The 23,811-nt window shown below is 44.1% G+C and overlaps 1 protein-coding gene across 3 annotated transcripts in view; it reads left to right on the forward strand.

Annotated features, from left to right (window-relative positions):
* smek1 (SMEK homolog 1, suppressor of mek1 (Dictyostelium)) overlaps positions 1 to 23,811 on the forward strand; it is a 135,955-nt gene that overhangs the window by 82,445 nt on the left and 29,699 nt on the right. For all 3 annotated transcript variants that reach the window (XM_068038541.1, XM_068038542.1, XM_068038540.1), the window contains exon 8: positions 10,346 to 10,477. In XM_068038541.1, coding sequence (XP_067894642.1) covers positions 10,346 to 10,477 — 132 coding nt within the window. The remainder of the gene's footprint in view (positions 1 to 10,345; positions 10,478 to 23,811) is intronic.

The following is a 23,811-nucleotide window of genomic DNA, read 5'->3' on the forward strand; positions in this document are numbered from 1 at the left end:
GAGGTTGAGTGTCTTGGGTTACAGGAAGAAATAGACAGGATGGTCAAATGGGCAGAAAAGTGGCAGGAAGGAGTAATGTGACACGGAAGTATTCAGTGAATGGCCTGACACTGGGAAGTTCGGAGGAACAAAAGGACCTTGGCGTGTTTGTCCATAGATCTCTGAAGGCAGAAGGGCAGGTTAATAGGGTGGTGAAAAAGGCATATGGGACACTTGCCTTTATCAATCATGGCATAGATTACAACAGCAGGGCGGTCATGTTGGAGTTGTATAGAATTTGGTAAGGCCACGGCTGGCGTACTGTGTGCAGTTCTGGTCGCCACATTATAGGAGGGGGTGCAGAGGCGATACACCAGGATGTTGCCTGGGATGGAACATTTAATCTATGAAGAGAGGTTGGATAGGCTTGGATTGTTTTCACTGGAGCAGAGAAGACAGAGGGGTGACCTGATCGAGGTGTACAAGATAATGAGGGGCATAGACAGGGTTGATCCCCTTAGTTGTTCCCCTTAGTTGAAGGGTCAGTTACGAGGGGACACAGGTTTAAGGTGAGGGGCAAGAGGCTTAAGGAGGATTTGAGGAAGAACTTTGCAATTCCTCAGGGTAGTGTCCTAGGCCTAACCATCTTCAGCTGCTTCATCAATGACCTTCCTTCAGTAATAAGGTCAGGAGTGGGGATGTTTTCTGATGATTGCACAATGTTCAGCACCATTCGTGACTCCTCAGATACTGAAGCAGTCTGTGTAGAAATGCAGCAAGACCTGGACAATATCTGGGCTTGGGCTGATAAGTGGCAAGTAACATTCGTGCCACACAAGTGCCAGGCAATGACCATCTCCAACAAGAGAGAATCTAACCATCTCCCCTTGACATTCAATGGCATTACCATCACTGAATCCCCCACTATCAACATCCTAGGGGGCTACCATTGACCAGAAACTGAACTGGAGTAGCCATATAAATACCGTGGCCAGAAGAGCAGGTCAGAAGCTAAGAATCCTGAGGTGAGTAACTCACCTGACTCCCCAAAGCCTGTCCACCATCTACAAGGCACAAGTCAGGAGTGTGATGGAATGCTCTCCACTTGCCTGGATGGGTGCAGCTCCAACAACACTCAAGAAGCTCGATACCATCCAGGACAAAGCAGCCCGCTTGATTGGCACCCCATTCACTCCCTCCACCACCGACGCACAGTGGCAGCAGTGTGTACCATCTACAAGATGCACTGCAACAATGCACCAAGGCTCCTTAGACAGCACCTTCCAAACCTGCGACCTCTACCAACTAGAAGGACAAGAGCAGCAGATGCATGGGAACACCACCACCTGCAAGTTCCCCTCCAAGTCACACACCATCCTGACTTGGAACTGTATCGCCGCCGTTCCTTCACTGTCGCTGGGTCAAAATCCTGGAACACTCTTCCTAACAGCACTGTGGGTATACCTACCCCAAATGGACTGCAGCGGTTCAAGAAGGCAGCTCACCGCCACCTTCTCAAGAGCAATTAGGGATGGGCAATAAATGCTGGCCTGGCCAGTGATGCCCACATCCCATGAATGAATTTTTAAAAAAACCCAGAGGGTGGTGACGGTCTGGAATGCACTGCCTGGGAGGGTGGTAGAGGCGGGTCGCCTCACGTCCTTTAAAAAGTACCTGGATGAGCACTTGGCACGCCATAACATTCAAGGCTATGGGCCAAGTGCTGGCAAATGGGATTAGGTAGACAGGTCAGGTGTCTTTAATGCATCATTGCAGACTCGATGGGCCAAAGGGCCTCTTCTGCACTATTATTCTGTGATTCTGAAGTGGAAATGTGGAGTAATTAGTTCAGCCATGAACTTATTGAATGGCAGAGCAGGCTCGAGGGACCGAATGACCTACTCCTGCTCCTAATTTGTATGTTCGATGGTGTTCTGGCTAATTTTTATCCCTCAACCAACATCCCTAAAACAGGTTGTCTGATCATTGCTATTTGTGGGACCTTGCTGTGTGCAAATTGGCTGTTGCATTTCCTACTTTAGAATAGTGACTACACCTCAAAAGTAATTCATTGACTGTAAAGTGCTTGGGAATGTGAAAGGTGCTCTTTCAGTGCAAGTTCTTTTTATATAAAACCTTTGTTAAGATCACGTTGGAGGACCGTGTACATTTTGGACTCCACACCATCAGAAAGGGCGTTGAGGCAGCAGAGGGTACCGTGCAAATTTACAAGGATGCTGCCTGGTATGAGGAAATACAAATAGGAAAGAAAAGTTCAAAGGTTAGGAATATTTTCTTTGGAACTAAAGCATCTTTTGATCGAGTTGTTTAAAATTGTGAAAGCTTGAGAGGGAATAGGTACAAAGTGTTTCCAGGGATGAGGGACCTAGAATAAAGGGAGATACGGTATATGATTAAGTGTAAAATTTAGGAAGAGAGAGCACGAGAAATGTTTTTTCAATAGGGTTATGAGGTTATGGAATGCACTAGCAGAGTTACTGTTTGAAACAGAGACCATATAAACATTTAAGAATAGGTTAGATAGGTGGATGAAGGAACTGGGGATAAAAGGATATGTGAACAAGGTGGACACACGGGACTTTAATTGCTGTTCATGGAGGATAAATACCCACATGAATTAGTTGGGCTATACAGTCTGTTTCTGTGTTGTAAATTCTATGCAATTCTACTTTGGAATATTATTGATTTAAATAGTCACAATTTGATATATTTTATGTTCATTAAGGCGAGGGATGTGTGCGCTGTGGAATAAAACAATATCCATTCATATGCATTAAGCCATCCTTTAAAAATTCTAGGCTAAGTATGGATTGTGTTTTGCACAAGATGCTGAGCCATTCAAAGTATTTTTCTGCTCGTAACTATTGACTTTCCAATTGAACTAAATTGGAGTTACTCGTGATTGACAAATTATTGAACAGCTGAATGTCTCTCTCAGCTTCACACTGTGAATAACATTTTTGAAATGCACTGACTTGTGCAACTAAAAGCAGTATCCAATTTGGGTCAGCATCACCCCAGCAACAAAGGTTGAGTGACTACTTAAATCTTTGTTTTGGTGCTTTCCTGCTTTAGCTGGCCTGAGCACCAGTAGAACCCGCTGCTCCTTTTCAAATAGTGCCCCTGCAGTTTTTAAAAGTACATCTGAACAGGCAGACAGAACTTTAGTTCAGCACCCCATCTGAAGAATCTCATTTCTAACAATGCGTCACTCACTTAATGCTGCACCTGGAGTGCTTATGAGCTTGAAACAACAATTTTCTGCTCTGACTGAGTCATGCTGGCAACTTTTAAGCTTACTTAAATTTGTTGAGATCCACCAGGCTGACATAATTTAATGAGGCAGGATTTAGGGCTAATAACATTATGAATGAGCTTGTTGAGGACTATTTACTTGTTCCATGTAAATATTTAAACTAAATTCATGTAGATATGTATATAAAAACACAAAAAATAGGGCAGAAGTAGACCATATGGCCCATTGAGCCTGCTCCTCCATTCAATACGATCATGGCTGATCTTGGGCTTCAGTTCCACTTTCCTACCGATTCCCCATATCCCTTGATTCCCTGCGAGACCAAAAACTATCTATCCCAGCCTTAAATGTATTCAATGATGGAGCATACACAACCCTCTGGGATAGAGCATTCCAAAGATTCACAACCCTTTGAGTGAAGTAATTTCTCCTCATCTCAGTCCTGAATGATTGACCCCTTATCCTGAGACTGTGTCCCTGTGTACGAGATTCCCTGACGAGTGGGAACAATCTCTCAGCTTTTACCCTATCAAGCCCTTTCAGAATCTTGTATGTCTCAATTAGATCGCCCCTCATTCTTCTAAATTCCAGAGAATATAGGCCCAATTTACTCAGCCTCTCATCATAGGACACCCCCCCTCTCATCCCAGGGACCAATCTAGTAAATCTTTGCTGCACTGCCTCCAGTGCAAGTATATCCTTTCTTAAATGTGGAGACCGAAACTGCACACAGTATTCCAGGTGCGGTCTCACCAAAGCCCTCTACAATTTTAGTAAGGCTTCTTTATTCCTGTACTCCAGTTCCCTTGCAATAAAGGCCAACATGCCTTTGCCTTCCTAATAGCCTGCTGGACCTGAATGTTAACTTTGTGCATTCCTTGTACAAGTACCCCCAAGTCTTTGTTAACATCAACACTTAGCAGTTTTGCACCTTTTAAAAAAATATTCTGCTTTGCTATTTTTACGACCAAAGTGAACAACTTCACACTTCCCTACATTATACTCCATTTATCATCTTGTTGCCCATTCAATTAACCTGTCTATATCTCTTTGCAGCCTCTATTCATGCTAATATATTTCCCCCAACACCATGAGCCCTTGTCTTGCCTATTAATATTTTGTGTAGCACCTTATCGAATGCCTTTTGAAAATCCAGGTAATCTACATTTATTGGTTCCCCTTTATCTACCCTACTAGTTACATCCTCAAAAAACTCTAAGTTTGTCAAACAGGATTTACCTTTATTAAAACCATGCTGACTTGTTCTAATCATACTTTGTTTTTCCAAGTGCAATGTTAAGACTTCCTTAACAATAGGTTCCAGCATCTTCCCAACAACTGATGTTAGGCTAACTGGCCTGTAATCCCCTGTTATCTCTCTACCTCCTTTCTTGAAAAGCGGCATAACATTTGCCAACTTCCAATTTGGCGGGACCGTTCCTGAATCTAAGGAATTCTGGAAAATCATAGCCAATGCATCCACTATCTCTGCATCTATCTCTTTTAGAACCCTAGGATGTAGACCATCTGGTCCCGGGGACTTGTCAGATTTTAGTCCCTCAAGTTTCTCCAATACTTTTTCTCGACTGATATCAATATCCTTAATTTCCTCACTCTTTTTAGCCCCTAGGTTACTCCCTATTTCTGGTATGGAACTTGTGTCTTCTACTGTGAAGACAGACACAAAATATTTGTTCAGTCCCTCTGCCATTTCCTCATTCCTCATGATTTCTCCTGTCTCTGCCTCTAAGGGACCAATGTCTACTTTAGCTAATCTCTTCCTTTTTATGTACTTATAAAAGCTCTTACAATCTGTTTTTATATTGCTGGCTAGTTTACTTTCATTCTATTTTTTCCCTTTTTATCGACTTTTTGGTGGCCCTTTGCTGGTTTCTAAAACATTCCCAATCCTCAGACTTGCTCCTATTTTTTGCAACATTGTAAGCCTCTTCTTTTACTCTAATACTCTCAACTTCCTGAGTGAGCCACGGATGGGTTTTTCTGGACGTGTTTATGTTTTTGAATGGGATGTACTTTTGTTGAACCCTTTGAATTGCTTCTTTAAATGTTTCACTCTGTTCATTTACCACCATACCTTCCAGTCTGTTTACCCAATTAACCTTAGCCAGTTCTCCCCTCATACCTTCATAATTGGCTTTGTTTAAGTTTAAGATTCTTGTTTGTAATTGAAATGTATCACTTTCAAACTTAACATGAAATTCTGTGGTATTATGATCACTATTTCCCCGTGGCATTGCTTATTAACCCTGCTTCATTACACAATATGCGATCTAAGATAGCTTTATCACTAAAATAAAAGCAAAATGCTGCGGATGCTGGAAATCTGAAATAAATACAAGAAATGCTAGAACCACTCAGCAGGTCTGGTAGCATCTGTGGAAAGAGAAGCAGAGTTAACGTTTCGGGTGAGTAACCCTTCTTCGGAACTTTTATTTCAGCTTTATCCCTAGTTGGTTCTACAACGTATTGCTCCAAGAAACTGCCACAAAAGCATTCTATAAATTCTTCATCTAGACTGCAGTTCCCAGTTTGATTGTCCCAATATGTATGTAAAGTCCCACACAATTAAAAAACATTACCTTTTTTACATACTCCAATAATTTCCCATTTAATGTTCTGTCCTACAATATAACTACTGTCTGGGGGCCTGTAAATTACTCCCACCAGTGTTTTCTAACTCCTGTTATTCCTAATTCCCCCCCCCCCCCCCCCCCCAACTGATTCTACTTCATGATCTTCTGAGGCCAGATCTCCTCCTCTTAATGTCCTTATGCCGTCCTTTACTGTCAAGGCTATCCCTCCTCCTTTGCCATTCTGTCTGTCCAACCAAAATGTTGTGTACCCTGGAATATTTATTTCCCAATCTTGGTCTCCTTGTAACCATGTCTCGGTACTGCAATTAGATCTTGATCATTTACCTCTATTCGTGCCACTAGTACATCTGTCTTATTACAAATGCTTCATGCATTCAGATAAAGAAACTTCAGGATAAAGGAATTTCAGTTTCTTTTTTTTTACCTCTATTCCCTCCAATGACCTTATTTGCCGATGTACAATTTTTGTTAAACTCTGCCCCTTCCTGTCCCATTCTGTTGGGAGTTACCCACATCACTATCCTGCTCCGATGCCCTGACCCCTCTCTTTGGATTTGTAAATTTCCCTTTACCCAAGATTGTCAGTGGGGCTCGCAGTTTGACGTATTTGTGCATATTGGAATCTACATATATTAATCAACAGAGCCCTGTTCTTTGCAGACAGAAAGAACATGGACACACATTGTGCCTGTTTCAGCTGAACAAAATAAGTGACAGCCATTTGCTGGTTCATTCCTGAGGACAGTGCCTTGACGAATTAGAGTCAAGCTGCCTGGTTTAAATTTCTAACAAAGCTTGGCAGTTAACTGTCAGTCACCGTAAACTGGTGCATTTGCCATGGCAACGTCTCTACCAATCAGAGTTCACTTGCCAGCCAATCAGCACTCTCTTCTCATGCAGTATAAGTTGTTTTCCCTTACATTGGTTATTCTTGCGTATTGTCCTGATGAGTGCAAGACGAAAAGCTTGGACAACATGTCTCTATTTTCAGCAATCCTCAAGTTCTGTACTACCAAACGACTACATGATGTACGTTGTAGCACAAATTCCTCGGAACTGAAATACAACTTCAATGCAAATCCATTAAAATAGTTTATTACAAGCGGCCATTGCTATATTTCTAGTTAGGGAAGGGAAACAAGTGCCTTCAATATGAAGTATTTAGTTTTCCTTACGGTTTCACTTTCTCCCCCATCTCCTTGTTATAATGTTTGTGTGAGACAGACAGGTAGGGAGAGTTGTTGATGCTTAGGTCAGTTCAACAGTCCTTTTGCAGTGCAGCAAGGTTCTAGGAGGTTAGTGCTAAAAGAGTGTCTCTCACCTGAACAGAGATCAGGTCATTTTCTTATCGGAATAGAAGCTACTCTGCAATGTGAGGATCAGTAATGGTAAGTGATGCAGAGGATAATAGATTTGTGCACGTAATTGGAACTGAGCATAAAAATTGGACAAGGGCATCAGTCTTGATGTTTCAGCAATCTGCATATGGAAAAGGCCTCTTTAATTTCAGCTCGGTGCCAACAATTTTAAAGCACTTTGTAGCACACCCTGGGCTTCCAATTCCATAAAGGGGACTTTGACTTCAGCACTCGTAATTGATGCACCTTGCATGATATCACCCATTTGTAGTCATCTTGAATTAGAGAATTAGAAAGGGGAAAGTACTCAATTTTACATTATCCTGGGACAGGAGAACTGAAGGTCACACCTTGGAAATAATTTTACTTGTTTTTTTCAATAATTTCTCCTGTAGCTTTCACTTCATCCCCAACTTTTCCAAAGTAAATCCAATTAAACAGAGCTTGCCACCTAGAAGTATCAACATTTCAACATTATTAAGCCTGAACATGCTACCACATGGATCAGTTGAGGCAAATAGCATAGATATATTCATGAGGAAGCTACATAAATACTTGAGGGAGAAAGGATTAGAAGAATGTGTTGATAGGGTGAGGTCAAGTTAGGTGAGAGGAGGCTCATGTGGAACATAAATATCTGCATGGACCCATTAGGCTGAAAGTCCTGTTGATGTGCATTGAATTCTATGAAACCCCACAAACTACAATCTGGAACATTTGAAGCTTTTAAAAAAAAAACTATAATGGTTACCAAATGTCACTTGCAACTTTACTTCTCTCTTGGTGCTGCTGTCTGTTCAGTGTTGATGCAGCTGCTCCTCAATGTATAGCCCTGCTATAAGCACTAATCTTTTTGGCAAAGCTCTGCTTCCTCATAAAACTGCCAATCATTTTGAACATTCAGAAAGTCACCTATAACTCAACAGTCACATGTTAGTAACCACTATGTTGCTCTATTAGTAGGTGGAGCTGTGGAGTTTAATCCCACACTCCTGTTTGCTTCCCATAAGCCTTTACTTTCAAGTAACTCTAATTCTCTTTTATAATCGTGAAGATTTGCCTGACAAGCTTTTCTGATCAAGGGGAGATAGAGGAGGGGACCCTAACTTATCATAACTCTTCATAACTGTTAACCCCCACACCCCCCAAACCAAAATCCCTGGCAATATTCTGATTAATTTACCCAGCTTCTTTTCTAGTGGACAGGCTTTGGGGAGTCGGGAAGTGAGTTAATTGTCGCAGAATTCCTAGTCTCTGATCTGCTCTTGTTTGGCATCCTTCCATCTATGAAAGATGATGGACACGCAGCAAAAAATCCAATTTGGGGTGTCTTCTCTTGGTAAATCTTACTCTTGTAGCCTAAGTATTTATATGGCTGATCCAGTTAAGTTTCTGGTCATTGGTAACCCCAGGACATTGATGGTGGGGGATGCAGCAATAGTAATGCTGTTGAACATCCAGGGGAGATGGTTAGATTCTCTTTTATTGGAGATGGCCTTTGCCTGGCACTTGTGTAGCACAAATGTTACTTGCCATTTATCAGCCCAAGCCTGAATATTGTCTAGGTCTTGCGGCATTTGGGCACGGAGTTGCGAATGGTACTCAACATTGTGCAATGATCAGGAAACATCCCACTTCTGACCTTATGATGAAAGAAAGATCATTGGTGAAGCGGCTGAATGAGGATGGTTGGGCCAAGACTTCAAGGCTGAGATCAATAGATACTTAGAATCTAAGGGAATCAAGGAATCAGATTAGCAATGTCTCTGCAGATCAGGCAGGAAAGTGGAGTTGAGGTTGAAGCTCAGCCATGGTCAGTAAATGACGGAGCAAACTCAAGGGCCATATGACCAACTCCTAATTCGTTTGTCCTTATTAGGAGGTATTGGGGCAGCAATTCGCCAAGCCGCCTTCAACAGCACCTTCCAAACACGCGACCTCTACGACCTACAGTGACGAGGGCAGCAGGCTCATGGGAACATAGCCACCTGCAAGTTCCCCTCCAAGTCGCACACCATCCTGACTAGGAACTATATCGCTATTTCTTCACTGTCACTGGGCCAAATCCTAGAACTCCCTCCCAAACAATACTGTGGGTGTACCTACACCACATGGACTGCAGTGGTTCAAGAAGGCAGCTCTGCATCACCTTCTCGAGGGAAATTAGGGCTTGGCAGTAAATACTGGCCTTTCCATCAACGCTCACATCCCATCAACAAATCAAAGAAAAGACCAAAAGCTTGGCCATAGGTAGGTTTTAATGAGTGTCTTAAAGGAACAAAGAGAGGTTTAGGGAGGAAATTCTAGAGCTTAGGGCCCTGGCAGCGAAAGGCACGACCCCCATCGGTGGAGTGATTAAAATCAGGGATGCTGAAGAGACCAAAATTGGAGGAGCACAGATATCTTGTAGAGCTGTAGGGCAGAAGGAAATTACAGAGATAGGGCGGAGCAAAGCCAGGGAGGGATTTGAAAACAAGAATGAGAATTTTAATATCGTGACATTGCTAAACCGGCAGCCAATGAAGGGTGAACAAGAGAGTTTAAGATGACCTCAAGTTTCCAGAGGGTAGAATATGAGTGGCTGACCAGGAGTGTGTTGGAATAATCAAGTTTAGAGGTAACAAAGGCATAGGTGAGGGTTTCAGCAGCAGATGAGCTGAGGTAGGGATGGAGTCAGGCGATGTTATGGAGCTGGAAATAGGCAGTCTTTAGTGATGCAGTGGATGTGTGGTTGAAGCTCATCTCAGGGTCAATTATGAGTTGTGGCTAGGGAACAGTGTTTGAGGAGGGGATCAAAAACAACGGGTTCTGTCTTGCCAATAATTATTTGGCAAAAATTTCTGTTCATCCAGTACTGAATGTCGGACAAGCAGTTTGATAATTTACAGAAAATAGAATTATGGAATCTGATTCCCAAAATGAGCTTTAGACGCTTTCAAGTGTCTACTACAAGTAAAGCAGGGCCGAAAGCCTAAATCAACGCACGTTCCTGAAATTAAATTACAGAAAAACTAACAACATATATGCTTGTGCCATATGTATTCAGTTTAGTTGTGTGTTGCCATTTAGCTTGGTTTGAATATGAAGCTTATAGCTATTGGTGTACTTTGTTTTAGGATATCCTGCTCATCAATCTCATCATTGAACATATGATTTGTGATCCAGATCCTGAGCTGGGTGGTGCAGTCCAACTTATGGGACTACTCCGCACTTTAGTTGACCCAGAGAACATGTTGGCCACAGCCAATGTAAGTATTTTTTTTTAAAGTTGCATTCTATTTTCCAGTTATCCAGGTGTTCATTACTGTCCATTTTCTACTTTTTAATATATGTGTACACACACACATATATGCCAGTTTTGTCTTACCCATACACCTCCATGCTCAGCTCCATCAGTTTTTCTGGTTGCCACCTCTGCTGAGTCCATAGTTGTTGATCCTTGGTGTTTTGCTCTGTCCTGAACTCTGCTTTCTTCACTGCATTTGTCCTTTACCAAGATGGTTTTCTTTGACAGCTGCCTCCAGCTGTGCTGCACAACCACAATTTATAATTTTATTTACTCGAGGCTGAACTTCTCCGATGCTCTTGTTGCCATTCTTCCCACTTCCACCCATAAGCTGAGACATCTGGAATGCCCAGTACTTTGTGCTCATGCACTCATCTGTATGGCCTGCATTTCCATCGTCTACCCTTCCTTGCCATGGTCCACTGGCTCCCATGTAAAGAAATACTTGCATTTATATAGTGCCTTTCACAACCACCTGATATCCCAAAGTGCTTTGCAGTCAATGACGTACCTTTCATGTCACTGCAGCTAATTTGCACACAGCAAACTCCCACAAATGGCAATGTAATGTTGACCAGATAATCTGTTTCCAGCAATGTTCAGTACTGCACTGGAGCATCAACCGAGATTGTTGTGTTGAAGTCCTGGAGTGGGACTTGAACCCACAACCTGACTCAAGTGAGAATGCTACCAACTGAGCCATGGCTGACAGACAAAGGAAAGATCTTTATTTTTCCATTTGAAATCCCTACTTACATAATCTCCTTCATGCTCCCTCTCATTGAGCATTTACAAATACTCTTTCAACCCTTAATCTTCTGCCCTCCAAATTCCCTTCTTCAGCGCTATTACGTTGTCACTTTCCCCTGCTTTCCTTTCTCTTTGTGCTTTTGCTCCCTCTTTAGCTGCTCTCTCTCCATGCTGCTTTGTGTCCATCCTGGGATGTATCTTCATATATGAGGAACATAGAAATTAAGTTGTAATTGCGATGTCTGCGTGCAAGCATGACTTTGTATCTCCTTAAATGAGATAATACCTGAAGGAGTGATGGAAAGTACATTCCTGCAGGGAGGAGGGGTATGTGGAGTTTTATTTTGGCTAAAATGGAGCCGGCTGACTGCTTTATCATACTTCAGGTTGACCAGAAGCAACCCAATTTAATCTGGGAATCTTTATTAGTTCAACAAGTGAAGCCTTGGCACACTTGAGGGGGAATTCAGTGGGCCCCCCAGAGATGGGCTAGGAGGCAGGGGGAACCTGTCGCCTTCCAGTCGCACCACGATTAAGTGGGGGGGGGGCGCGGAAAGGCCAAAGTTGGCCTTCCCGCCCAGAGGCCAATTGGAGGCCCTTAAGTGACCAATCAGTAGCCACTTAAGGGCTTCTTCTCACTGCCACTGGAATTAAACGGGGGGTGGGTGGGGTGCTCTTCCATGCGGAGAGGTCGCCAAGTAAAACTAGGCTGCCTCCCTACGGGCCCCTAGCTGCACCTCTGGCAACGCTCTAATTGGCTGGGAGACGGGATCCCTGTCCTTAAAGGGACAGGGATCCCGGCGCAGGGTACTTAAGTGCCCAAGTCCCATTGAATCGTGCTAGAGTTGTGCTTGGGGGGTGTGGTGGGGACTCCAAAAAGCTGAGGCGGGGTTCCTTTTGCCTTTTCTGCCCAGTGCTGGGAGCCCTGCCATCACGACTAAACTCAGCCCTTGGAAGCATTAGTTTGAGCCTTTCAGAGCCAAGCTTTTTTCCCCCCCAAGATTTGCTTTACCAGTCCACAGTTGTTGGGCACAAATTATGCCTGATCATCTATTTGACTCCTAAATCATAGTGATGCTGGGATGTACCTTTCTTGCATTAGATACCTGACCTCGCTGTTTGCTGTTGAAGTCCTTTTTCTTGATATTGATTCCTATAAGCCTTAGGATAGGAGGTTTTAAAAATTCTAGCTAAACTTCCACCTCTATTTGTTGCTACTTAAATTGCAGATTTGTTCACCAGTAGAAATTGTTTTTCAAAGAAGAAAAATACATCTGATGAAAAATTATTAATGCTTTCAGGATTAAATTTCAAATACTAAACAATTTTTCATTAACTGTATGTACAGACATGCACTTTATTATCGTGATATATGAGCCATACAAAAAAGCAAGTTGCATCCTTTTTTCTGCATTGGTTAACTGAATGTGCTGACACCTCAAGGGTTTCGAGGACAGAGAGGATTGGTACCCTCAGCTTTTCATAGGACCCCTGAAATGAATGTGCATCTACTGCTATGGTATCTTCTTTGGCCTCCTTATCTCGAGAGACAATGGATAAGCGCCTGGAGGTGGTCAGTGGTTTGTGAAGCAGTGCCTGGAGTGGCTATAAAGGCCAATTCTAGAGTGACAGGCTCTTCCACAGGTGCTGCAGAGAAATTTGTTTGTCGGGGCTGTTACACAGTTGGCTCTCCACATGCGCCTCTGTCTTTTTTCCTGCCAACTACTAAGTCTGTTCGACTCGCAACACTTTAGCCCTGTCTTTATGGCTGCCCGCCAGCTCTGGTGAACGCTGGCAACTGACTCCCACGACTTGTAATCAATGTCACAGGATTTCATGTTGCGTTTGCAGACGTCTTTAAAGCGGAGACACGGACGGCCGGTGGGTCTGATACCAGTGGCGAGCTCGCTGTACAATGTGTCTTTGGGGATCCTGCCATCTTCCATGCGACTCACATGGCCAAGCCATCTCAAGCGCCGTTGACTCAGTAGTGTGTATAAGCTGGGGATGTTGGCCGCCTCGAGGACTTCTGTGTTGGAGATACAATCCTGTCACCTGATGCCAAGTATTCTCCGGAGGCAGCGAAGATGGAATGAATTGAGACGTCGCTCTTGCTGACATACGTTGTCCAGGCCTCGCTGCCATAGAGCAAGGTACTGAGGACACAGGCCTGATACACTCGGACTTTTGTGTTATGGTATCCTGCAGCCCAAATCAATGAAGTCTGCAATATTTGATTTGATTGTTTGGGTGAGGGGATGGGAGGAATGGGTGCAGCAGGCAATTAAGCTGATGTTTGTGTCACCAGTCATTGCCAGTTCAGCACTAGTAAAACAGGAATGCTTCATACAGGTCAGTTTGGCTAAACCAGTGAATCTGGACAAGAAATAAAAAGAGGCTAAGAACATAAGAAATAGGAGCAGAGATAGACGATATGGCCCCTCAAGCCTGCTCTTCCATTTCATACGATCATGGCTGATCTTCTGCCTCAACTCCACTTTCTTGCCCGCACCCCATATTCCTTGATTCCCTGAGAGTCTAATATTAGTAGGTGCTCAGATGATAATTGAAACTTAGCAGTGGCATATTTTTAGCTGGCTTGGAAGATAAATGAAATTATTTTGCCTCTCTCCAAACAATCCCTTTGAGGCATCAAGGTAGGGAGAGACATTGAGACTGCTTTGTTTCAGGTATGTGTGTCTTGGGATTAGTGCAGAAGTACATCAGTAATTCCCAATAGGCCTGTTCAGCTGTCACCCAGACTACTGGATCTACCCATTGAGGACTTACTTTGTTCACTCATTGACTTAAGGATACAATAATTCATTTTGCATGTTCTAACCTTGCTTAAATAGCTTTCTGCCTGTTGAAAGCTGCCTGTGCTTCAACCAACGGATTTGGGTATTCCTCCCAGCCTATATTTCCAAGCATTAGAGCCTTTTGCCCCAGTGGCGAGCTCTTTAATGCATGTTATCTAACTTAAATTCCAAGGACAACGATTTCTCCTAGAATGCTAACTATTTGTGAGAAAAATGCATACTCCAGGATTTTCTGGTAGCAATCCGAGTAGAATCAGGCTGAAGCAGGATGATCGTGAACCACAGCTGCATATTTCAGCCTTGCACGACACTTGTGTTGCAATAGAAGGAAAGGCAAAATGGGGTGCAGGAGTGAAGCATACAAAGCTGGCATCGTTTATCAAAGTAGCTCAGAGCATTGCACCATTATATAAGGCTTCCATTGATCAGCAGAACAGACTTGAAGGGCTGAATTGCCGACCCCTACTCCTATGAATTATTGACAACCTTATTGATCTATTACTTTTGCTGTTTTGTTTCTTTCTCGCATGCTTTCTTGATTTCTGTTAACTCCAGCCCCATCCTCCTCTTTCTCCCCCCACCCCCCCAACAACTGCTTTAAATCAATAACAAATCTTCTGATTCTGCTGCTACTGTCTTTGGAGATCACTGCTGCAGCAGTCTTTCCTGTTCTTAAATCTGAAGTTGCATGTAACACCATGTGTATGGAGAGCTCTATCACTAAGCTGGTTTGAATCCATGATAGTCCAAGCATAGAGTTATACAGCACAGAAACAGGCCCTTCAGCCCATCGTGTATGTGCCGGCCATCAAGCAGTAACTATTCTAATCCCATTTTCCAGCACTTGGCCTGTAGCCTTGTATGCGATGGCGTTTCAAATGCTCATCTAAATATTACTTAAATGTTGTGAGGGCTCCTGCCTCTACTACCACCTTCAGGCAGTGCGTTCCAGATTCCAACCATCCTCTGGGTGAAACTTTTTTTCCTCAAATCCCCTCTAAACCTCCTGCCCCTTACCTTAAATCTATGCCCCCTGATTATTGACCCCTCCGCTAAGGGAAAAGTTTCTTCCTATCCAATCTATCAATGCCCCTCATAATTTTGTATACTTCAATCATGTCCCCTCTTGGCCTTCTCTGCTCTAAGGAAAACAACCCCAGCCTTTTCAGTCTCTTCATAGATGAAATGCTCCAGCCCAGGCAACATCCTGGTGTATCTCCTCAGCACCCTCTCCAGGGCAATCACATCCTTGCTAGAGGGTGGTGCCCAGAACTGTACACAATACTCCAGCTGTGGCCTAACTAGCGTTTTATACAACTCCATCATAACCTCCCTGCTCTTATATTCTGTGCCTGGGCTAATAAAGGCAAGTATCCCATATGCCTTCCTAACCACCTTGTCTACCTGTGCTGCTGCCTTCAATGATCTATGGACAAATACACCAAGGTCCCTCTGACCTTCTGTACTTCCTAGGGTCCTACCATCCATTGTATATTTCCTTGCCTTGTTAGTCCTCTCAAAATGCATCACCTCACACTACTCAGTATTAAATTCTAATTGCCACTGCTCCGCCCATCCTACCAGACCATCTATATCCTGTAATCTAAGGCTTTCATTAGAATTAGAACATTACAGCGGAGTACAGGCCCTTCGGCCCTCGATGTTGCGCCGACCTGTGAAACCATCTGACCTACACTATTCCATTTTCATCCATATGTCTATCCAATGACCACTTAAATGCACTTAAAGTTGGCGAGTCTACTACTGCTGCAGGCAGGGCGTTCCACGCCCCTACTACTCTCTTAGTAAAGAAACTACCTCTGACATCTGTCCTATATCTATCACCCCTCAACTTAAAGCTATGTCCCCTCGTGTTTGCCATCACCATCCGAGGAAAAAGACTCTCACTATCCACCCTATCTAACCCTCTGATTATCTTATATGTCTCTATTAAGTCACCTCTCCTCCTCCTTCTCTCCAACGAAAACAACCTCAAGTCCCTTAGCCTTTCCTAGTAAGACCTTCCCTCCATACCAGGCAACATCCTAGTAAATCTCCTCTGCACCCTTTCCATAGCTTCCACATCCTTCCTATAATGCGGTGACCAGAACTGCACGCAATACTCCAGGTGCGGTCTCACCAGAGTTTTGTACAGCTGCAGCATGACCTCGTGGCTCCGAAACCCGATCCCCCTACTAATAAAAGCTAACACACCATATGCCTTCTTAACAGCCCTATTAACCTGGGTAGCAACCTTCAGGGATTTATGCACCTGGACACCAAGATCTCTCTGTTCATTTACACTACCAAGAATCTTCCCATTAGCCCAGTACTCTGCATTCCTGTTACTCCTTCCAAAGTGAATCACCTCACACTTTTCCGCATTAAACTCCATTTGCCATCTCTCAGCCCAGCTCTGCAGCCTATCTATGACCCTCTGTACCCTACAACATCCTTCGGCACTATCCACAACTCCACCGACCTTAGTGTCATCCGCAAATTTATTAACCCACCCTTCTACACCCTCTTCCAGGTCATTTATAAAAATGACAAACAGCAGTGGCCCCAAAACAGATCCTTGCGGTACACCTATGTTCTATGTTCTATGTTCTACCACTAGTAACTAAACTCCAGGATGAACATTTGCCATCAACCACCACCCTCTGTCTTCTTTCAGCTAGCCAATTTCTGATCCAAAGCTCTAAATCACCTTCAACCCCATACTTCCTTATTTTCTGCAATAGCCTACCGTGGGGAACCTTATCAAACGCCTTACTGAAATCCATATACATCACATCCACTGCTTTACCCTCATCCACCTGTTTGGTCACCTTCTCGAAAAACTCAATAAGGTTTGTGAGGCACGACCTACCCGTCACAAAACCGTGCTGACTATCGCTAATGAACTTATTCTTTTCAAGATGATTATAAATCCTATCTCTTATAACCTTTTCCAACATTTTACCCACAACCGAAGTAAGGCTCACAGGTCTATAATTACCAGGGCTGTCTCTACTCCCCTTCTTGAACAAGGGGACAACATTTGCTATCCTCCAGTCTTCCGGCACTATTCCTGTCGACAATGACGACATAAAGATCAAGGACAAAGGCTCTGCAATCTCCTCCCTGGCTTCCCAGAGAATCCTAGGATAAATCCCATCTGGCCCAGGGGACTTATCTATTTTCACACTTTCCAAAATTGCTAACACCTCCTCCTTGTGAACCTCAATCCCATCTAGCCTAGTAGTCTGTATCTCAGTATTCTCCTCGACAGCATTTTCTTTCTCTACTGTAAATACTGACGCAAAATATTCATTTAACGCTTCCCCTATCTCCTCTGATTCCACACACAACTTCCCACTACTATCCTTGATTGGCCCTAATCTAACTCTAGTCATTCTTTTATTCCTGATATACCTATAGAAAGCCTTGGGGTTTTCCCTGATCCTATCCGCCAATGACTTCTCGTGTCCTCTCCTTGCTCTTCTTAGCTCTCCCTTTAGATCCTTCCTGGCTAGCTTGTAACTCTCAAGCGCCCTAACTGAGCCTTCACGTCTCATCCTAACATAAGCCGCCGCCTTCCTCTTGACAAGCGCTTCAACTTCTTTAGTAAACCACGGCTCCCTCGCTCGACAACTTCCTCCCTGCCTGACAGGTACATACTTATCAAGGACACGCAGTAGCTGCTCCTTGAATAAGCTCCACATTTCGATTGTTCCCATCCCCTGCAGTTTCCTTCCCCATCCTACACATCCTAAATCTTGCCTAATCGCGTCATAATTTCCTTTCCCCCAGCTATAATTTTTGCCCTGCGGTATATACCTGTCCCTGCCCATTGCTAAGGTAAACCTAACCGAATTGTGATCACGATCACCAAAGTGCTCACCTACATCTAAATCTAACACCTGGCCGGGTTCATTACCCAGTACCAAATCCAATGTGGCATCGCCCCTGGTTGGCCTGTCTACATACTGTGTCAGAAAACCCTCCTGCACACACTGGACAAAAACTTACCCATCTAAAGTACTCGAACTATAGTATTTCCAGTCGATATTTGGAAAGTTAAAGTCCCCCATAACAACTACCCTGTTACTGTCGCCCGTGTCGAGAATCATCTTCGCTATCCTTTCCTCTACATCTCTGGAACTATTTGGAGGTCTATAAAAGACTCCCAACAGGGTGACCTCACCTCTTCTGTTTCTAACCTCGGCCCATACTACCTCAGTAGACGAGTCCTCAAACGTCCTTTCTGTCGCTGTAATACTCTCCTTGATTAACAATGCCACACCCCCCCACTCTTTTACCATCTTCTCTGTTCTTACTGAAACATCTAAATCTCGGAACCTGCAACATCCATTCCTGCCCCTGCTCTACCCATGTCTCCGAAATGGCCACTACATCGAGATCCCGGGTACCAACCCATGCTGCAAGCTCACCCACCTTATTCCGGATGCTCCTGTCGTTGAAGTAGACACACTTTAAACCAGGTTCTTGCTTGCCAGTGCCTTCTTGCGTCCTTGTAACCTTATCCCTGACCTCACTACTCTCAACATCCTGTACACTGGCATTACAATTTAGGTTCCCATTCCCCTGCTGAATTAGTTTAAACCCCCCCGAAGAGCACTAGCAAATCTCCCCCCCAGGATATTGGTACCCCTCTGGTTCAGGTGAAGACCATTCTGTTTGTAGAGGTCCCACCTACCCCAGAAAGAGCCCCAATTATCCAGGAAACCAAAACCCTCCCTCCTGCACCATCCCTGCAGCCACGTGTTCAACTCCTCTCTCTCCCTATTCCTCGCTTCGCTATCACGTGGCACGGGCAACAACTCAGAGATGACAACTCTGTTTGTTCTCGCTTTAAGCTTCCACCCTAGCTCCCTGAATTTCTGTCTTAAATCCCCATCTCTCTTCCTACCTATGTCGTTGGTGCCTATGTGGACCACGACTTGGGGCTGCTCCCCCTCCCCCTTAAGGATCCCAAAAACACGATCCGAGACATCACGAACCCTGGCACCTGGGAGGCAACACACCAACCGTGAGTCTCTCTCGTTCCCACAGAACCTCCTATCTGTTCCCCTAACTATGGAGTCCCCAATGACTAATGCTCTGCTCCTCTTCCCCCTTCCCTTCTGAGCAACAGGGACAGACTCTGTGCCAGAGGCCTGTACCCCATTGCTTACCCCTGGTAAGTCGTCCCCCGCAACAGTATCCAAAACGGTATACCTGTTGAGGGAAACGGCCACAGGGGATCCCTGCACTGCCTGCTGGTTCCCTCTCCTTCCCCTGACGGTAACCCAACTACCTACTTCTTTTACCTGAGGTATGACTACCTCCCCATAACTCCTCTCAATAACCCCCTCCGCCTCCCGAATGATCCGAAGTTCATCCAGTCATCCGAACTTCATCCGAAGTTTCCTCCTCACTATTTATGACACCACCAATTTTCTTGTCATCTGTGAACTTACTCATCATACCTCCTATATTCACATCTAAATCATTAATGTGCACTACAAACAGCAAGGGTCCCAACACCGATCCCTGTGGTACACCACTGGTCACAGGCTTCCACTCGCAAAAACAACTCTCGACCATTCCCCTCTGCCTCCTGCCACTAAGCCAATTTTGGATCCAATTTGCCAAATTGCCCAGGATCCCATGGGCTCTTACCTTCTTAATCTCCCATGCGGAACTTTATCAAAAGCCTTACTGAAGTCCATGTAGACTACATCAACTGTTTGACCTTCACCTACTCATCACCTCGAAAAATTCAATCAAGTTAGTGAGACACGATCTCCCCCTGACAAAGCCATGCTGACTATCCCTGATTAATCCCTAACTCTCCAGAGGAGATTAATCCTGTCTCTCAGAATTTTTTCCAATAGTTTCCCAACCACTGATGTTAAACTCACCAGCCTGTAATTACCTGGTACCCTGCTACCCTTTTTGAATAATGGCACCACATTTGCTGTCCTCCTATCCTCTGGTACCTCTCCTGTGGCCAGAGAGGATTTGAAAATTTGTGTCAGAACCCTTGTTATCTCCTCCATTGCTTCACATAACAGCCTGGGATACATCTCAATTGGGCCTGGGGATTTAGCCACTTTTAAGCCCGCTAAAACATCTAATATTTCCTCCCTTTCAATGCTAATATGTTCAAGTATATCACAATCCCCCTCCCTGATCTCTACACCTACATCGTCCTTCTCAATCGTGAACACAGATGAAAAGTAATCATTTAAAACCTCACCTATGTCCTCCGGCTCCACACACACATTGCCACTTTTGTCCCTAATGGGCCCCATTTTTTTCCCTGGCTATCCTCTTGCCCTTGATATACTTATAAAACGCCTTAGGATTTACCTTTATCTTGCCCGCAAGTGTTTTTTCATATCACCTCTTTGCTCTACTAATGACGTTTTTTAGTACCCACCTGCACTTTCTATACTCCTCTAGTGCCCCTGCTGTTTTCAGCACTCAGAATCTGCCATAAGCCTCCTTTTTTTTTCAGATCCAATCCTCTATATGCCTTGACATCCAGGGTTCCCTGGACGTGTTGGTCCTCCACTTCACCTTAACAGGTACATGTTGGCTCTAAACCCTCACTATTTCCTCTTTGAATGACTCCCACTGGTCTGATGTAGACTTTCCTACAAGTAGCTGCTCCCAGTCCACAACATGGTCAGGTCCTGTTTTATCAAATTGAAATCTGCCTTCCCCCAATTCAGTACCTTTATTTCCGGTCCGTCTTTGTCCTTTTCATAACTGCCTTAAATCTTAGAGTTATGGTCACTATCCCCGAAATGCTCCCCCACTGATACTTCTACCACTTGTCCAGGTTCATTCCCTAGGATTCCCAAGGTCCAGTACTGCCCCTTCTCTTGTAGGACTTTCTACGTACTGGCTCAAAAAACTCTCCTGTATGCATTTTAAGAATTCCACTCCCTTTAAGCCTTTTACACTAAGACTATCCCAGTTGATATTGGGTAAGTTGAAATCCCCTACTATTATTACCCTATTATTTTTGTACCTCTCTGAGATTTGCTTATATATCTGCTCCTCTATCTCTCCCTAACTGTTTGGAGGCCTATAGTACACTCCCAACCAAGTGATTGCCCCCTTTTTGTTTTTAAGTTCTACCCATATGGCCTCATTTGAAGAACCTTCTAAGATATCATTCCTCCTTACTGCAGTAATTGACTCCTTGATCAACAGTGCAATGCCACCTCGTCTTTTATCCCCTCCCCTGTCACACCTGAAGATTCTGTACCCTGGAATATTGAGCTGCCAGTCCTGCCCCTCCCTCAACCATGTCTCTGTGATAGCAACAATATCATAATCCCACGTGCTAATCAACGCCCTCAATTCATCTGCCTTCCCAGAAAGACTGCTTGCATTAAAATAGATGCAATCCAGCCTTGCATTTTTCAGTTGTGTCTTAACACGTCTATATTTGCTGTGCCTTCCAGACTGACTCAGTTTCTCTTCTATATTTAACTGTGCATCACCCCATACTGTACTTCCACTGTGTATCCCATCCCCCTGCCAAATTAGTTTAAACCCGCCCCCCCCCCCCCCCCCAAAAAGGTGAGGCAAAAAAGAAAAATCTGTAAATCCAGCTAGCATACTGTCCATGAAAGACAGTACGTTCCCCTCCAAGTTGCACATCATCCTGAGTTGGAAATATATTGCTGTTCCTGCATCGTCGTTGGATTAAAATTCTCCCTATCTAACAGCACTGGTTAAGAAGGTGGTTTACCACCACCTTCTCAAGGGCAATTGGGGATGGGCAATAATTGCTGGCCTTGCCAGCGATGTCTACATCTCGTGAATGAATGAAAGAACAAAACATTGCAGGACATTCTAACATATCCTAGCACCGAGCCCATATTGCTCTACTCCTTGCTGAATCAAGAAAGCGTTTCTCTTTTGAGTGGTTCAATTGAATCAATATTTATATATTAGCTGTGGCCTCTAGAGCAATGTAAATCTCCAGTGTGATTCCACTGCTTCATGGGACCATTTTAACCTTGAGCTGCACCAAATTTTGGGTTGGTTCTGTTAATTTTTCTTTGTTTACACCACTGTTAGGAATATAGCAACAGGAGTAGACCATTCAACATCTTGAACCATTAAGTTGCCTTGGTGCCATATCTTTTTATACTCTTGGTTAACAAAAAATCGGCAGTCTCAGATTATTATTAATTGAGCTTGTGTCTATTGCTTTTTGTGGAAGAAAATTCCCCCTTCTGCCACCTTTTGTTTGAAGAAGTGTTTCCTAACTTCTCTCCTGAATGGCCTGGCTCTGATTATAAGATTGTGTGTCCCTTAGCAGCAGAATAAGTTTCTCTATCTGTCCTATCAATTTCTTTCAAAATCCTAAAGACCTCAATCAAATCACTCTTTAATCTTCTATATTCCAAGGAATACAAGCCTAGTTCTGCTTATAATCTAACTGTTGGACCCTCGTAACATTCTGGTGAATCTGTGCTGCAGTCCTTCCAAGTTACAGTGCACAGAACTTTACACAGTGCTCCAGATGTGATGTAACCTGGGCTTAGTATAACTAGCAAAACTTCCTCCCCTTTTGTGCTAGGCTTCTAGTTATAAAGGTTAACATTCCACTAGTCACCTTGATTTCTTATTGTGCCTGACTACTACATTTTAGTGACCTCTGTACATGGGCCCTTAAGTTTCTTTGGACCACCACTGTTCCTTGATTTTCACTATTTACATAATACTCTGACCTGCCCTTTTTTAGCCCAGAATGGATAACCTCTCAATTTTCTGTGTTGAAATCCATCTGCCACAGTTTTGTCCACTCACTTTATGTATCAATGTTTCTTTACAATTTTATCCTCCCACCTGGCATCGTTCCATCTACGAAAGTTGATGGACACGCAGCAAACAATTAATTTCGGTGGGGTGTCTTCTCTTGGTGCACCTTTGCTGATGGCTGTGAAGGCCATTCCTTGAGAGGCAGGTTCTGCCACAAGTGCTGCACGTGAAACTGCCAAGTGACGGTGTGAATTGTCGTTATTGATGTTGGTGCCTGTTGCCAAGCTGCTGTAGCAACTGGTCATCGTGGTAGTGCATACCAGTTGACAGGATGTGTCATCGTTTCCCTCTTTAACCAGCTGTTGACTCTGAGGTGCAGTAGTCAACAATTAGGGTCTTCATGTCACTCTTGCAAGCATCCTTGAAGCGGAGCTTTGGGCGCCCCACTAGTTGTCTGACCCCAGCTATCTCACCATACAGAAGGACCTTGGGTATGCAACCGTGTTCCATCCTGCAGAAGTGTCCAATCCACCGAAGCCACCTCTGTTTGATTAGTGCCAACACACTTGGGAGTTCTGCCTTTGAGAGGATTGCCACATTTGTGATTTTGTCCTGCCAGGATATACCCATATTTCACAGCTATGCAGCAAGGTGCTGAGAACACAGGCCTTTTAAACGGTCATCTTGGTGTTATCCCACTTGCGTTTCGCGAGTCGGCCAAAGGGGTTAGCTGTTTTCCCTATGTGCGTATCGAGCTCTGGTTTAAGGGAGAGATTGTCTGTCACCGTGGACCCCAGGTAGTAGAATTTGCTAACCACTACCTGTGGAGTGTTATACAGTGTGATCAGGGGCGGCAATGCAACACCTTGTCCCATGGCCACAGTTTTCTTGAAGTTTATAGTCAAGGAGAACAAGTCACAGGCATGGGAGAGACAGTCATGAGTCTTTGTAG

Source organism: Heterodontus francisci, chromosome 9, assembly GCF_036365525.1.
Source record: "Heterodontus francisci isolate sHetFra1 chromosome 9, sHetFra1.hap1, whole genome shotgun sequence".
Taxonomy (NCBI): domain Eukaryota; kingdom Metazoa; phylum Chordata; class Chondrichthyes; order Heterodontiformes; family Heterodontidae; genus Heterodontus; species Heterodontus francisci.